This window comes from Tetrahymena thermophila (assembly GCF_000189635.1).
Source record: "Tetrahymena thermophila SB210 genomic scaffold scf_8254433, whole genome shotgun sequence".
In the NCBI taxonomy this organism is placed as follows: Eukaryota; Ciliophora; class Oligohymenophorea; order Hymenostomatida; family Tetrahymenidae; genus Tetrahymena; species Tetrahymena thermophila.
This window is the reverse complement of record NW_002476214.1, coordinates 97,494-114,827: the sequence shown is the minus strand read 5'-3', so window position 1 is coordinate 114,827 and position 17,334 is coordinate 97,494. Positions and strand designations below refer to the sequence as shown.

At 23.1% G+C, this 17,334-nt stretch overlaps 3 protein-coding genes across 3 annotated transcripts; 2 read left to right on the top strand and 1 right to left on the bottom strand. All coding sequences in view use genetic code 6, as the record gives it.

Moving 5' to 3' along the window:
• Nucleotides 1–442: 442 nt before the first annotated feature.
• TTHERM_001085712 (transmembrane protein, putative) lies at nucleotides 443–2,581 on the top strand (the record flags this gene model as incomplete). The annotated part of the gene is made up of 4 exons (XM_012799712.1): nucleotides 443–700; nucleotides 756–827; nucleotides 877–1,204; nucleotides 1,581–2,581. Coding segments are annotated over 4 exons (1,557 nt in total), but the record flags the coding sequence as incomplete, so codon positions are not given.
• A 1,854-nt stretch (nucleotides 2,582–4,435) lies between these two features.
• On the top strand, nucleotides 4,436–13,662 carry TTHERM_001085711 (transmembrane protein, putative; the record flags this gene model as incomplete). Its single annotated transcript, XM_012799711.1, has 5 exons — nucleotides 4,436–6,314; nucleotides 6,595–7,338; nucleotides 7,432–7,836; nucleotides 7,924–13,245; nucleotides 13,310–13,662. 5 exons carry the CDS (start codon nucleotides 4,436–4,438, stop codon nucleotides 13,660–13,662), a joined length of 8,703 nt encoding a protein of 2,900 aa, XP_012655165.1.
• A 605-nt stretch (nucleotides 13,663–14,267) lies between these two features.
• TTHERM_01085710 (hypothetical protein) lies at nucleotides 14,268–17,328 on the bottom strand. The gene is made up of 19 exons (XM_001030403.2): nucleotides 17,146–17,328; nucleotides 17,006–17,098; nucleotides 16,874–16,963; nucleotides 16,729–16,818; nucleotides 16,587–16,676; nucleotides 16,446–16,535; nucleotides 16,279–16,392; nucleotides 16,142–16,231; nucleotides 15,990–16,079; nucleotides 15,840–15,944; nucleotides 15,696–15,779; nucleotides 15,546–15,635; nucleotides 15,409–15,492; nucleotides 15,262–15,357; nucleotides 15,122–15,214; nucleotides 14,896–14,985; nucleotides 14,743–14,835; nucleotides 14,599–14,691; nucleotides 14,268–14,540 (listed from the first exon to the last, which is right to left on the bottom strand). Exons 1-19 carry the CDS (start codon nucleotides 17,223–17,225, stop codon nucleotides 14,459–14,461), a joined length of 1,737 nt encoding a protein of 578 aa, XP_001030403.2. The 5' UTR covers nucleotides 17,226–17,328; the 3' UTR covers nucleotides 14,268–14,458.
• Between the last annotated feature and the right edge of the window lie 6 nt (nucleotides 17,329–17,334).

Genomic DNA, 17,334 nt, shown 5'->3' with positions numbered 1-17,334 from the left:
CCAACCCCCAACCCCAACCCCAACCCCAACCCCAACCCCAACCCCAACCCCAACCCCAACCCCAACCCCAACCCCAACCCCAACCCCAACCCCAACCCCAACCCCAACCCCAACCCCAACCCCAACCCCAACCCCAACCCCAACCCCAACCCCAACCCCAACCCCAACCCCAACCCCAACCCCAACCCCAACCCCAACCCCAACCCCAACCCCAACCCCAACCCCAACCCCAACCCCAACCCCAACCCCAACCCCAACCCCAACCCCAACCCCAACCCCAACCCCAACCCCAACCCCAACCCCAACCCCAACCCCAACCCCAACCCCAAACCCCAATTAAAATATGGAGTTAAAAATAAAAGCTTAAGGAAAAAAAATGAGAAAAAAGGAAATTTATCAATAAATTATAGCCAATCAATATTTAAGATAATAATTTGACTGTAAAACTAACGATTTAATAAATCCACAAAAGATTTGATTATTAAATAACAAATTTAAGAAATATAGTGATTAGTTATTATTATTGATAAAGGAAAAGGAATATATGAGCGCTATTGATAAAAATAGCTAAAGGGTTATGCTTGAAAGTTTTGATTAATCTCAAAATTTGAGGGTATTAAGTCCTATGTAATCTCCATAATACAGCCAAAGCTAATATAGGACTAGCTAGATTGCAATCTAGCTTGCGAAATCTAAATTAGTAAATTAAAATTATACTTTAAAATGATTTATAATTTTAAAAAATGATAATTTAGATGCAATCCAAATTGTAAAATAGATAGGCATAAGAACAATCTATACCTACAGATCCAATTTTATTATAAAAAGTAAATTTTTTAAAATGTAAAAGTATTTAAAATTTATTCCTTTATTTAGCTTTTATTGAGAATGCATCCGAATAAATATATTAGCATCCTATTTGGTCTAATGTTCATATGCTCTGTAGGGTATGGTATATTTTTACCAGCAAATTACTGTGCTATAAGTTTAGTTTGTATTTCTGCTTTCAGTTTTGTTGGATTCCTAATTGAGACTATTACATTTTGTAGGTTAAAAATATCTTACTAAAGGGTTAGTGTATTTTATGTTATTAAAGGCATATACATATTGATAGCAGCAACAATACACTTTGTTTTTCTTTTTGCTATAAATGATGCTACTTATTGCGATTATATGTGGTGTTAGTAAGATGTAACAATGAAAGGTAAAATTAATAATTATCCATTTTAAATCATTAATTTAGTAAAATATTTTATAAATCTAATAATTATTTTTACTTGATGGATTAATAATAATATGAAAATACTTGTTAAAATTAAAAATTTTCATTATTAATCAAAAACCACAATATTTTATAAAAATAAGATAATTGTATGAAATTCATACAATTTCAGGATTTTACTTATCTTTTATAATATCTAATTTAGATTCACCACAATTTATTTCATAAATAATACAGTTTTACATCTATTAAAATAAATTTGTTAAGTATTATTAAATAAATGCAAAAATATCTAGTTTTTTCTTTTGATAGTTCAATAATTATTTTATAATATAAAAATTAATTTTTTAAATAATAGATTTTTTGAAATCCTTTACAAATAGTGTAGGGTAAAGCACTTTGAGCTAATAATGTGCTTAATTCCAGGCTTAATATTTAGGAGATGCATAGTATAGTCAATTGCAATAGTTTTTACTGTCAAATATTGCAAAATATTGTGTCTATATAGGAAAATGCAATTCTATAGATGATATAAACAATTTAATTCATGGCTATTCTACTTCATCAAATAAAGGATATCTTATAGCTTTTGGGATAGCTTTTGTAATTTACAGTATTTATTTATTCTATTTTGTTACCCATTTAAGACATATAAAATCATAAATGGATGAGTTTAATACCTTAGATTATAAAGATTAAGATAAACCTAACTTAATGAATCCTTTTGACGAGAGCTAATTTTAAAACTAGAGTGCATTTTAGTCACCTCATTAAGATTTTTCTTAAATTTAAGTTCACCCTTACAATCAATAGCAAGAGTTATAATAATAATAACAGTAGGAGATTAATAATAAGAATATTTTAAACGGAACATAATCTAAATAAAAATAAGAATAAATTTTAAAAGAAGAATAATAACACTAAAAAATGCATGTACAAGATCTTTAGCAAGAATAAAGAGGTGGAAATTATGTTTTTGATGATGATGCAAATAGAGCTAAAAATTAAAATAAATTATAATAAAAAGTCCAGCAAGTTGTTATTATTAGCAAATTAGCTAAAACTAAATAATAATAATAATAATAATAATTATATTAATAATAAGGTATTCTTGATTAAGAAAAAGTGAATAAATAAGACTAGTAGTAAAATTAATAAAATTAAAAATAAAATGCAACAAATAATTAATAGCCACAAAACTAAAATAGTGATGCATTTTAAAAAATTAATTAACCATAAATTGAAATGTAAAATAGTAATTTGAAAAGCTCTTAATTATCAAACAGATAGTAAAACCATATTCTATCAAAAATTTCCTCATCTAAAAACTAATAATTGAATATTTAAAAAAAAAATTGATAACTAATAATTAATTTAAGCTATATTAAGTATTTGTTTAACTATTAAATAAAATTTATAATATAATAACTGCAAATTTATATTGACTTTTCATACTTTCTTATCTAAAATTTAGTCAACTTACTTATTTCCTTAAAATTGATTGTAAATATATATAGCAATTTTAAATTATGAAATAAATTAAGAAAACGTAAGAAAATTGATAATAAATAAATTTTAATAATATATATAATTGTAATTTCTTTTATTGATTCGAAAAAGAGAACATCCTTCCTTCTTAATTAAAGTAAGAAGCTTTCTATAGTCTAAATAAAAAATGCTGTAAAAATCAGATTATAAATTGTATAAAGTATTTTTTTTAAATAAACTATGTTTTTTGCTGTACTTTATTTGATTGTATTTTTAGTGAGATTTTATAGCAAATAAATTTAATATAAAAAATATAAAATATAAATATTTTAATTTATAAGATTAATTTATTATTATCATATATTTGAAAATAAAATTCTATGTTATACACTTTTTTTAGACATAAAATAAATTTATTTTAAAATAAAAAATTTAAAGGTAATTTATTTGATTTCACATATTATTTATTTCTATGAATAAAATTTATCAAATTAAATTTCTTATCAATATTTGTAAAAAAGGAGAGGAAATTAGCATTTATATTTTATTGTTATTTAAATTGTATTTTTTGTTATTGATGGGGTATTTTCTACCTCATTAATTAAAAAGACATATAATGTAGCAATTTAAATTTTTTATTTACTTCCTCTAAAAAAACTTGAATTTTACCAACTTTTCATGATATTGATTTGGCAAACTGTTTTTTTACTCATTTTAATTAAAGCCATTGATTTTTTGATAATGCTTAACTCTGCATTTTCTTGTCTGTAAATAACTTTTGAAAAATATTGTATTTTTTAGATAAAAAATAATTTTAAATCTACAATTTCGATACGTTAATACCTTTTAAAAATTATATTTGCTTAAATAGCTTTAATAGATTTAAATAGAAAAATAATTTATTGATATCAGCTATTTGTAATCTAATTTTAACTTTGCTAGATATAAATTTGAAAATAAATAAAAAATATTATGAAATAGACTTAAAATAAGCTTTTATCTAGATTTAATGCATATAATTTTTCATTATTAAACATTTTATCATTTAAAATTTTTCTTAATAATAATTTATTTCTAAATTTGCTACAAAGTTTATAAAAATGTACTTTAAATTCTCATATATAAAGGCCTTTTAATTTAGGTTCAATTTTCCAAATATAATGATAGGAACCAAAAATTGAACAAACAATTAGTAAGGGAGGGGGAATAATTAATGAGAACTTACAGTATTCAACTAAGAGGTTCATTTTGATTTTAATTTATGAAGATTTTTTTTAGCAGTAAATTTAAAAGACATTAATTTTAACAAAATGGCTTATTTATTTAAATCTTATAATTTTCGGCTTTATTTTTAGAGTTTATCTTCTCAAAATTCTATTTATTGTTTTTACCTTTTAAATGTGTCTTTCAAGCTGTTTTAAATTTTTGATCAACACAAGAAATAAAAGTTAGATAGACTATTGGTTCATAACTTTTCCCACTAATTTAAAATCAGCATACAATTTTAACTGACTCTAATTTGGTAGCAATATAAATTCAAAACTAGAATCAATCAATATTTACATTTGATATTATAACACAAAAAAATAAGAAAAATAAGAGTAGAAAAAAAAAAAAATGATAAAATCTTTGCTTTTAAAAATAGATATAATACTAATAATAGCTCATTTTATAAATTGCTGTTTGGATGGCTGTTTGAACTGCTATCAAAGTTAATCAAATGGTATGGAAGTCTGCACTTTATGTATGGACGGCTTTACATTGCAATAAAATGCGTGCATAGTTAATGTTTGTGAAAACTACTAGTTTTATGATGCCTCATAATCTAATTCATGTGTTTCTCTTTGCAATCAAAACACAATTGGTGTTTATGGATAAAATACTTGCTAGCAATCAAGTAGTTGTTCTAAAAGATTCATTTAATCATCTTAGATTTCTTCATAGTAATCTATTTAGTAAGTCTAGTATTATATTTAGAATACAATCATTACAATATTTACTAACTTTTTCAATATAATTGATGCAAAGACAGGAGCATTTTTAAGAGCATAAACATTTAACTAGAATATAATTCTAATAAAATCTTTTAATAATACTGTCTACATGTTTAGCAATAAAAACCAAATTTTTTAGTGGATTAGCACTCAAAACTAAATGGCGTTAATTACAACTGCGTAGTAAGGTATCATAAATAGCCAAAGTAATATTATACAAGTTAATAACAACTAGAGCAGATTATTTTTTAGCTCATTTGATAACCAAGGCCAGTAGATAATATTTAGTGAAATAAACTAGAATGGTTTCAATTCTATTTCATTAAAGTATGATCTCTTAGTAACAATAATAAAAGGAATTATTGTACTTTAAAATAATTAATATCAAGTTATGTTAATTAATTTGGTTGAGTAAACTAACAATATTATTGGTTTTAATAATATAACTACTTCCTATAAGTGTAATAGTATTTAAGGAGGTGTGACGCAACTTGAAATAAGTGTCACCACTTAGACATACTTCCTGCTATTCTAAAATACTAACGCAATAGTATACTTTTCCTAATAAAATTAGTAGTGTTCAAATTCTTTAGAAAATTCAATGCCTTTAAAAATATAGCTTATTCAAATAAATTCCTCTCTTTCAAGTAGTGGATTTAATTAATTATTGCTAGCTTCTTTTGCTTCTAATTAATTTAAAATTTATAATCCCCAAAATTAAGTTTCTCTATTTGAAATTAAAATTGATAACCAAATTATTGATTTTAATAGTCTTTTAGAAAGTAATAATTCGAATAAAATTTACTTTTTAAAATAAAACAAAATCATTGACGTATATGTAATTCTTTTTGATTAATCAACTAACAGTATTACGCTCAATAAAATTAACAGCTTATAATCTCTAATATCAAATCCAATGCAACTAATTACTATACAGTAAGCTATTTCCTCTTAATAGCCTATATAAATTGGTGTGATAGGATAAGATATTCAATTAATTGACATTTCATAAGACAATACATAAGGCATTACTGTTAATTATTAAGAGGTAGCAAACTATAATCAAGGACAAATCAACAAACTCTACTATGCAGAGGAAATAAATCTATCTATAAGTTGTTCATAAGATGGCAAATTGGTTGTATGGAAGTAAGTTGACCCTCTAAACCCTTAATTTTACTATCAAGTTTAATTTCCTAACTAATCTTGTATTGACGCAATCATATTTTAATCTAGGCTGGTTGTATCCCTTTTCTCTAATTAAATTTACATCTTTAATATATTTAATTAGTATATCAACTAAAGCATACCAATTAATAACCAGTAATAATCAGGAATTAATATATGTAATAATAACATATTCCTTTTTTTTAATTAATAAATTTAAGTAATGACAGACATTAATCAAGTTTTTTATACATTTTAAATTCCCAAATAAGCATAAAACGTTTTTTATTCCGCTTCAAACGACATATACATATTGGACAAAACTAACACTATAACAGCTTACTCATTTAGTAATGGCTCTATTTAAATAAAAACTACAGTCACGCCATACCAGTTCTAAGTACCTTTGGTTAAATCTTATCTTTTTGATCTAGATAATGGAGGTATATTTTTTTTTTTTGGCTTAGAATTATTATTTAAAAAAAATTTACATAATTTATTTATTATATACACCAAATCATAAAAAAGTATCAAAAAACAATAAAAAAATAACTTATGATAATTTTCTTAAATTTATCTTCTTTCAACTAAAAGATATTTTTCATGCCAAACTAAACTTTTGTTTTTCTTCTTTGAGCAATTAAAAAAATTTTACAAACCAATTTAAAATAGTTTTTATTTCAAAATTAAAAAATATTTATAAAAATATTTGACTATTAAAAGATGTTCGCTTGATGGTAGCTGATACTAACAACTAAATAACAATCTTAAATAGTTAGCTAAATCTTTCTTTTCCCCTAATAAAATTGGATGGAGTAAATAGATAAATTTACTAATATAATTCTACACTTTATTTTGTGCTACTCTTTGCTCCAAACAAAAACAAAAGTTACCCTTTCGCTTTTGAATGCATAGATCTTTCGACAACAACTCCTTCTGTTTTAAATGTTCACCAAGTTTTGAATTGCGTTCAGATAGTTTATGTTAAAAAGTAAATGAATAATCCTCCTGAATTAGACTATTACTTTTATTTAACTGCAATAGTTCCTATGGGCTATACAAGTATTATGATTGAAGTAACTTGGAATAAAAAATTACAAAACAATGTATTAGAAAAATTTATTTACTATCCTAATCAGTCAATAAATATTGCATATCCAAGTAAAGGAAATACCTTAATTATGAGCGGAACTTTAACTGGTTATGTTGGTGTAGTTCCCTACAACAAGTAAGGTTCTATGCAAAACATATTTTCTCTACCAACTTTATCTAATGGAGATTAGATTAAATAAGTTTATTACAGCTTTAAGTTAGGTTTGATTTTCATTTAAGCTTAAAATGATGTTTATTTATAAAGTATATTTACTTTATAACAAACTGGAAAACTTTCTCTAGCAAATGTTAATGGAGACTCATATATTAATGGGCTCTAATTTTCAGATATTTCAAAAATATTTGTTTTCTACAGTAATTATTAGTTAGTTTTAATGAATACAAGTTCAAAAGCGATTTATTAAGTAAATTTAATCTAGAATAATTAATATCAAAAATAAATATAAGCATGCTTTATAGATGATAAAAGCTAATAAATAATTGTCTATGGAGATTCATTGGTCTAATATGATTTCACTTTATCAAACTAAAAAGTTATTTCTACACCTTTCTAGCAAAACTATACTTAGTGCATATTTTTACCAAATAATGTAATGTGTATAATGAATAATAACTACATTTAATTTTTTAATAGAGGTACCTAATTAGTTAGTACAATGATCCTTAAAATAACCTCTATGAATTAGTTTAGCATACTGGGAGACAATGATAATTAATTCTTGTATGTTTATTAAAATATGATTGAAGTATATACTTTTTAAGGTGTAATAAAGTAAACTTTTACTTAAATGAATATGTACATATTCTAGCTTCAGTTTTCAGGACTATACATAGTGGCTTACACCTCATCAAGTAACTATTTATCTTTTTTTAATATTAAAATTGTTTTTAAATATTGAATTTTTCTTCTAAAAAAATAATATTAATTTTTAAATATAGCTGCCTATATAATATCAAGAACAGATCTCAGTTTAATAAATACATTCCAACCATCTGGCTCATCTTTGATGAGAGGCTTTTATTTTAGTGAAATCAATATGATTGCATACATAACCAATGAAATAAGATTTGGATAAATTAAATTTTATAACTTGAATAATTTTTAGGCACTTGGTAGCTTAACAAATCAATTCACTTAAAATTAGGTTGGAATTCCAGTTGAAATGTACTACGATGCTGATAATTCTATGATTAATTATATTGATTAGTATGGAAATTAGCAATTAGCAAATTTTGGAGCCTAAATAAATACCTACAATATGATTGCTATACCTTAAATGTAGTAATAAAAAATACCATAACCAACTGATATGATAACAAATTCTGATATGAATGAAGATTATATTTACAATCCCTAAGGAGTTTGGAGAGTTAGTAATAGCTTGCTATTAAAGGTTTTCTAAAATTCATTTAATAAAAACAAGTAACTCTATATATTAATGAATACTTAATATGATTCTACCTAAAATAATGCCTCAATGGTTTTTGTTGATAATAATAATAATTTATTCAATTACTAAAATTTCTAGGTCACTTACATAACTGCATTCAATAACTAGGTTTCAGAAATGAGAGTTATATATTAATAAAATACCAGATTTAATATTTTGGTTTTTTCTTAATCAATTATATTTTTTGTAGGTGAGAACGTTTAGTTTTCTAATATATCATCAGCTCAAACTATTTCAAATACTAACTTAAGAAAATTCCTTTATTCAGATAACGGATACGCTATATTTTAAACATATTAAAATGAAATAGTAGATTATAATTTCAGTAAAAGCTAAAAACTCTACTCTTTTACTTTTGATTAAAATAGCATGATTTAAGATGTATTCGTTTACATTAATCCTCTTGACCTGAAAACATAATTTCTCTATTTTTCAACCAGTACAGGGATGATATATGCTTATGATATGGTCAATAAAAAATTTGCATCTTACTCACTCTTTAGTAATTAAGACGTTGTTATGAAATTTGTTTTGCTAAATTACCCTAACATATCTTTATTAATGAAATCTGGCAATATCGTTGAAGTAGATTGCACTAGTTTCACACTCTAGAGTACTCAAAACTTAAATAATATTGCAAAGAATTTTTAGTTACCTATTTCTGAAGTCAAAACATAAAATATTCCTATGTTATATTATGACAATAAAAGTAATTACTTTTATTTAAGTATAGCTGAAGAAAAATAGCTTGGAGTTTTTAGGATTAGTGATAACTAGCTAGTGGCTACTCTTGGTTTCCCTTAGTCATACAAAAAAAGCTTTAATATAACAAATAAATATATCATTTTGGGTTGTCCATATTAATTAAATTTTTACGACAGACAGTTTAACTCTATCGGAAGATTTAGAAGGTCTATCTAAAAATCTATTAATTAGATTATATAAATATTTGATGACTACTTTTTCATTGTACAGTCAGTAGCAATAGAAACCATCTTTATAAATTAATCTACCTCTACTATTTAACTAATTGATAGCATCTTGTTGCAAAATCCTTTTATATATTACTACTAATTAATTGATAACTAAAGCTCAATCAAAATAATCGGAATTTCTCAATTAGGAGTTTTCGAAGAGCGACTAAGTGTAGGAGTATTTTAAAAGCAGGCACAATCTTTAACAAGCTAAATACTTTCTTGTTCAGCCTAGCTTTCATATTAAAATATTGTATAAGTTCAGAATGATTTTTACAGTATTTACACACCACAAGATAAAATGAATAAGAATTTTTATTTATCTGTGATGATAAATAATGAAATTCAATAGTTGAATTTTTTGAATTAGTAGGGTATACAATTTATTTTGAGACCTTAAGACATGAACAATAACTCATTAAACATAAGACCCAGCTCATTTTCAAGTATTACTTCCAACTTGTATATGAGTTAATTTAATTTGAAATTTGTAGAATAAGGCTAATCTATAAATTTCTCTCCTAATTCACGAAACATAACATTACAAAATTTAACAATCTAAGATTAAAATATTATGCTTGGAACCTCCATAAACTTTTAAAATAATCAATTAATTTAAATAATAAACATGAATATAGAAAATGTAAATTTCTAATCTTCGTCAACAAATAGTGGAAACAATCAAACAAACAATTCTCTATTTTAGTTTAATGGAATTGATTATATATTAATAGAAGAAATGACCATTTAGAATTTGAATTAAGCAGAAGGTAATCTGCAGTTCATAAATGCATAAAATGTCAAATAATTTATAATTAGAAAGCTTGTTATAATGAATAGTACATTTGCAAATAATTTTATTCAACTTAATTGGCTAGTTAAGCTTAGAATAATGGATTTGCAAATTATTGATTGCCATAGAACTCAATAATCATAGAGGTTGTTGTAGGCTAGCAATACAATTTTACCTATTTATGTCATGCAGTTTAACGGAATTTAGAATATTCAAATTTTTAACATGACCCTTTAAAATAATAAAGAAATCTAATTTATTGAAACAAGTAATGCCTACTCATTAAATAACCTCACTTATATTCTGAATAATGATACTTTTTTCATACAAAATTCTAATTTCGCAAACAACTCTTTTCCAAATTAATTTAATTATGATAATTAAATTAATTTAGTTTATCTACAAACATCATTTATATAAATACAAAGAGTTGTTTATCAATTAAACTAAGGAAATATATTTATTAGTGATGCTTAATAAGTAAGTATTGACTCCTCTAGTTTTTAATAGAATAAAGGGGTATTGGGAGCCTCTGTTCAATTTTAAAATATTAAATAAATGGTAACAATTACAAACTCAATCTTTAATAATAATACAGTTGTAGCTAGTGGTGGAGCTCTCTACTTCGAAAATATAAACTCTCTTACAATCGATAAGAATAGTAGCTTCATTAATAACTTAGCATTAATTGGTGGAGCAATCAGAATTGTTATTAATGACTAATAATATGAAAAACTCATTTTTAATAATCAATATATTAATTTCATAAAATGTAGCTTTTCAGGAAATTCAGCAACTATATTTGGATAAGATATAGCAAGCTATCCTTCTTCCTTTTTAGTCAGCTAATCTAATAATAACTAACAAGACTAACAAAAAGTTTTATATTAGGGTAAATTTTAAGATACCATAAAGGATACAATAATAATTAAAAATCTTTAGAGTGGAGGTAATGTTTATCTAAATGTATAGATGTTAGATGAATAAGGTAGTATAATTAAGCTAGAATCTGATAAGATACAAAGTAAATCATATCCTTTATCAATTAGAAATGAGCTTTAATATTATTAAATATAAATTTATGGTAATCCTTCTGATAATAGATTAGAAATCAAGGGAGAAAGTTTGATAAGTACCAAATAGTTTAATTCAGAAATAATGGCATTTTAATTTAACAATATAGTTTTTTCTGCAAACCCTACTTCTGTCATTTAAAATTCAGCTTAGCTCTTGATGTAAATTAATAGCTGGCATATTAACTATGAAATTAACTTTTAATTCGAATTTAGAGAATGCATAAAAGGCGAAATACCTGTTATGACATCAAAGACTATAACTTTCTGTTTGGAATGCTCAGAAGGTACTTACTCATTAGATTTAATAAGTAACTTATCTCATTCGGATAATTAGTAAATAAGCTGTAAGAAATGCCCAACAGGTGCTTCTGATTGCTCGGGTAGTTAAATTATTTTAAAATAAGGATACTGGAGATTAAATGAAAATACAGATACAATAGTTTAATGTAATTAATTAAAGCCTGAAATTTGTGATTTTAACTCTACCTCGAGCTTATAAGGATGCATTGAAGGGCATATTGGTCCTTTATGTGAAACATGTGATAATTTTGGAGATCTTTGGAAAGGGAAAACTTATTCTCTGTCATTTTCTGATTATACGTGCAGTGAATGTAGTGATTAAAGTCTTTAGATTGTTTATATCGTCTTGCTATTCCTTTGTGTCTTTGCTTACATTTATTTTAGTATTTTCATTTTCTTAAATAATTATATTTATAATTCTACATGCTCATATATTCGATATATGAATATCCTTCCCTTTTCTAAGAGCAGCATTTAAGACGAATCAACTTTTGTGATTAAATAACTTATAAACTTTTTACAAATATCATAAGTTATTTATCAAATAAATTTAAATTTTATTCCTTAAGCTTTTTCTTTTCTTCCTGCTGTTGCTGGATAGCCTATGGGTAAAATTATTGTTAGTAGTTAATGTCTATACACTAGTATTAGAGGGTTATTTGGTTTGAATGAAGAAATAAAAATAAGATCACTAATCTATATATTAGTTCCCTTCTTCTTCCTGATAGTAACTGCGTTAGTATTATAGGTGCAAATAATTTTTAAACTATTTAAAATTAACAAATATCACTTATATGTGCTTTTAACTATTTTGTTCTTTTTTTTCTAGCCGAATTCAATACAATTTTTAACATCTACAATGACTTGCAGACAAGTTGGTGATTAAAAATATGTAAGAACAAGTCTTATTCTCAGCTGTGATGATGAGAGCTACTAATACTTTTAATACTATGCAGTATTGCCAACCTTAATATTTTGGGTATTGTGTCCTCTAGTGATTTTATATATTTTCTTAAAAGATACAAATAAATCTAAGAATATTGATTATTGCATAAATAAGTACAAATACGGATACTATTATCTAGAATATAAGAGAATGTATTATTATTGGGAATTTATAAGAATATACTATAGAATAGTATTAGTATTAGTATCAACTTTACTAGATTAGTTCAACTATATATCTCAGGTACTATGCATCATTATTGTTTTTTCGTACATATGTTCCCTACTTTATTATAAACCCTTTTAGGATCGTCATCTTAAGCGCATAGAATTGTTTTAAAATTCTATTTTGATTATAATTACATTTTTAAATTTGCTACTCTAAATATACAGCTATCTCGCTATTCAAGTAGTCATGTCCATTTTGCACTATGGGACTATTATCATAATGGTAGGTGTTATAATTAAAATGAAATTATTCAATAGCTAATTTCTAAACAGTAGAATTATTCAATGCTTGATTGGGTATTTATTACCAGCTAAAATAATAAAAAAGCTTGATAATTCCAAAATTTTGAGAGAAAGGGCTCTAAAATTGTGGAAAAAAATTTATTTGAGTAAAACATTAATTAGGTAATAGAGAATTGAAGAACAAGCAAAAAAAATTAATTTTAGCATAGTCAATAAATCATCATAGTTATAAAATTACTCTGAAGATGAAGGTAATTATTTAATTAACTATTAACTAATCATTTTTTAATTATTAAAATAATTTTTAATAAATAGTTTTAGAGGGTAAAGATTTCAACAAGAAATAAATGTTCACTAAAAGTTCTTTACGTAACTCAAACCAAGATTTGATTCAGATGTCTACTTAAAACGAATAAGAAAGTCCAAAAAATACTTATTTTTAATCTAAAAAATTAAGTGTTGATAATTTTAAGCTCTTAGGAATTTAAACTAGATCTCCAAGTAGGAAAGAAAGTTACAAATTTAAGTCGCAAGAAGAAAAATAATTAAGTGTTATTGTTTCAGCCAACTTCCCAATAATAGAGACATCTGACTTTGATGAATTATAAAAACCAAGATAAATATATAATAATAAAAAAGTTAATGAAAAATAATAAAAATTGAACTGAATTATTTATTGATTTATTAGAGATCAATCTTTTATGTTTGTTTTTTAAATTTTATTTAGCAAGTATTTTCTGAAAATCAACTATTTAGATATATTTATTAAATAAAAACATTTATTTTTTAATTTTATTATTGATATCAATGACTATCTAATATTGCTAATTGCAGATTTTTTTTTTTTTAATAGAGAGATAAATAGTGATAGGTTACACCTATAACTATTTATCTTTCTAATAGAAATTAATATAATATTAAATAAATTTATATAATAGTGTTTTATAAATATTTATGTATTTTGTATGTAGTTTATAATAATTTAAATAAATTTTAAAATTCTAAATATCTAAATATATCAACAATTATATAAAAATAATCTTTATTATCTTACATTATATATTTTTATATCAAATTATTTTCAAAATCAAATTTATTAAATAAATTAATTATGTAATTTATAAAATATTTTTTATATGTTAGTTTATTTTTTATTTTATTTATATTTTTTTATTTTTTTCAATTAATATAAATGAAATAAATTTAAAAAATTTTTTAATTAATTTATCGTTTTATAATTATTAAATTATTTAATTATATTTATTCATAAAGAGGCCAATCTTAGCCATATAGAGAATTATTTTGGAGATATTCTGAGGTTCAGCAAATAAAATTATTCACAAATCATGACTAAAGAAGAACTTTGGGAATTTATTATAGAAATTCTATTCACGATTTTTTTTAATTTTTTGAAAATAAAAAATTAAAATAATTAATATATTTTAACTACAATATATGTATTAATCAGAATATTTAAACAAGAATCATATTTCTTCTTTTTTTAAGTATTCTTTCTAATTATTAAATTTTATTAATATTTTCAAACCTGTTAAATAAAATACATAAATAAATAAATTAGAAGTTTTTCTAAAAATAATTTTTACTTAAAGAAATATAATTAAACTGCGTTAAGATATTTTTTAGTTTTTAAATTCAAGCAAAACTATTTGATTGAATCGTAGCTAATGTTGCTAGCTCTATTTTATAATAAAATCATAAGTTTTAAAAATAAAATAAGAATTTATTACAATACAGACATTTATAAAACTCTTAATTAACTAAGATTTTATAGATCCATGCTGATTTAATTCAAAAATAAATCTAAAACTCCATGCTCTTCACTAATAATTAATATTATTTTATTAAAAAAATAATAGTATCTTAATTTTTAAAATGTATACTTAAGCTCTAAATTTAAAAATTCTAAGCAAGCACAATTAGATATTAATTTTACTAGCTCTAAATTAGTTGTTAGCCTCAGATTACAAAATCTTAAAGTCATTTTTTTCCATAAAAAATATTTAATATTAAGAAATCAATCAAAAACAAAGTTGATTGAATTTGAATAAAATACTATTTTCATAGTCTTTGAAAAATATTTTATAAGAAATAAAGATAAAAATATACTTTGCTTAAAAATTAAGCTTTTTAAGTTGGTTAATTCTATATAGTTCTTTAAGCATAAATGAGACTTCTTCATCTTCTCCTAAATTTTCACAACTAAAATTGTATGAAATAAAAAATTCTTTTTTATCAATTAAAGTTACCATAATAAATTTAAGTTCAAAGAATTAAAAGAAGGGCATTCTTAGAGAACCTTAATTAAATTTATGAATATAGTGGAATCTATTTCTTTGTTTAGGCTATTACAAAAATATTTTAATAAATTATTTCAAATTTAAAAAATAAAATACTGAAAATCTAAATTTAGACTTTGTAAACTTTTACACTATTTAAGAGAGTTAAATTAATTTCTATAAGTTCTAATATCATTATACCTATTAAAATAATAAATAATGAAATATTTCGACAACTTTTATTTATATTTTACTTTAATATGACTTCTAAATGTTATAAATTTTGTAATAAGTGAATATTTTTCAATAAATTTTCAAATTATGCATCATCAATTTTAGAGTTCCTTTTTAAGTTTTATTTTGAATTATTTTAAAATAAAATACAAAATTTATTCTAATCATACTAATTGGATATCTTTAAGAAGTAAATATCTTTACTAAAACTCAGAATCTTAATTATATCTTAATAGCTATCAACTTCACTTTCGCTTTTTTCAATAATAAATTATTTTTATCATTTTATTAAGTCACAATTATTTTTTATTTACATAAATCTTAATTTAACTCTTTACAAACTATCCCCAAAGGTAATTATTTTAAGATCTTAGCTTTCTGTTTAATCTACCAAATCATGTACTCTTAATTATACCTAGCTAAATAAAAATGAATCCTAGGTTTATATCTCTAAAAAAGTTTACCTTAAACCTAAAGAGAGGTCTTAAAGGAGATTAAATTTGTTAGTGAACAGCAAAAGAGATCTTAAAGAAATTTAGCAAAAACTATTACTTCTAAATAAATAAAGATATATTTTGAAAATTATTTCATTTTTCAAGCTAATTAAAATACTTACTTAGCAGATAGAGAAAGAGACAATAAATCTTTTGAACCATTGAAAAAATTTTGTATAACTTAAAATAAATTATTATCTATATAGTTTTATCTGATAAAATCTTTGTTTTATTTATAAATTATTAAATTTTATTTTACTTCAAGGAGAGTTTCAAATATTTTAAGTTTTTAAATTGCTATTAATCATTGAAAATTTATTTTATCTAATCTATTTTTTCATCAACTTTTTAATCTTATCCAATTAGGTTTTAGCTTTTTTATATCCAGATAAGGCTATTATAAATAATTAAAATAAATTATTTTACTTCATGCTTAGTTACAATTTCTAAAGTTAATTGAGCTTTCCTAAGCTTTATAGAATGTTTAAAGCTCCCTTTGTTGATATTTTATTATGGCTTTTATTTATTAACAAATTATTAAATGAAATTAACATTTTTAAAAGGTACTCAAGATTTAAGCGTACTGACTAAAGATTTTAACATCTGATCAAATCATCAAAAATCTATTCAGAATCTTCTTCCTATAAATTATTGTCACTGAATAAAATAAAAGTATATTAATATGTTTAAATTTTAAAAAAATATCTACTAATAATCTATATTTAAGGATTCTAAATATTTCAAACTACTAATTTTAGCTATAATTTGTTTTAAACCTAAAAATGTGCTTCTGTTTCCTCTATTAGAGCATCAAAAAATCTTCAATAATAAACATAATATTGAATTAATAATACCTCAATGATAAATAAAGCTACTTAATACTAATAAATTTCTCAATATTGCAACATAGTTTAATAGCACCTTCATCATTTATCCTTGAATACCTAAAAAAAATTTGTGAATCTAATTAAAACGTATAAATATACGAAAGAGTCAATGATAGCTTGTGTAATTATTATTCATTTTGACTAACCAATTAAAGAATTCTATCTGTCTCATCATTTTAGATAAAAATCTCCCTATCCATGTAATTTTTAAATATAAGATTTTAAAGAAAAATTATTACACTAGCTGAATAGTAATATAATTTCTATTTTCAACTTTATTTTATTCATTTTCTAGCTGTTAAACTGATGTAAATATCATTTGAGTTAAGCTCTAAAAAAAATTTATTTAACACTAATAATTAATAAATAGGATTTTTATATTAAATATATAAAGGTTATAGAAGAAACTTATGCTATTGAAATTCTTT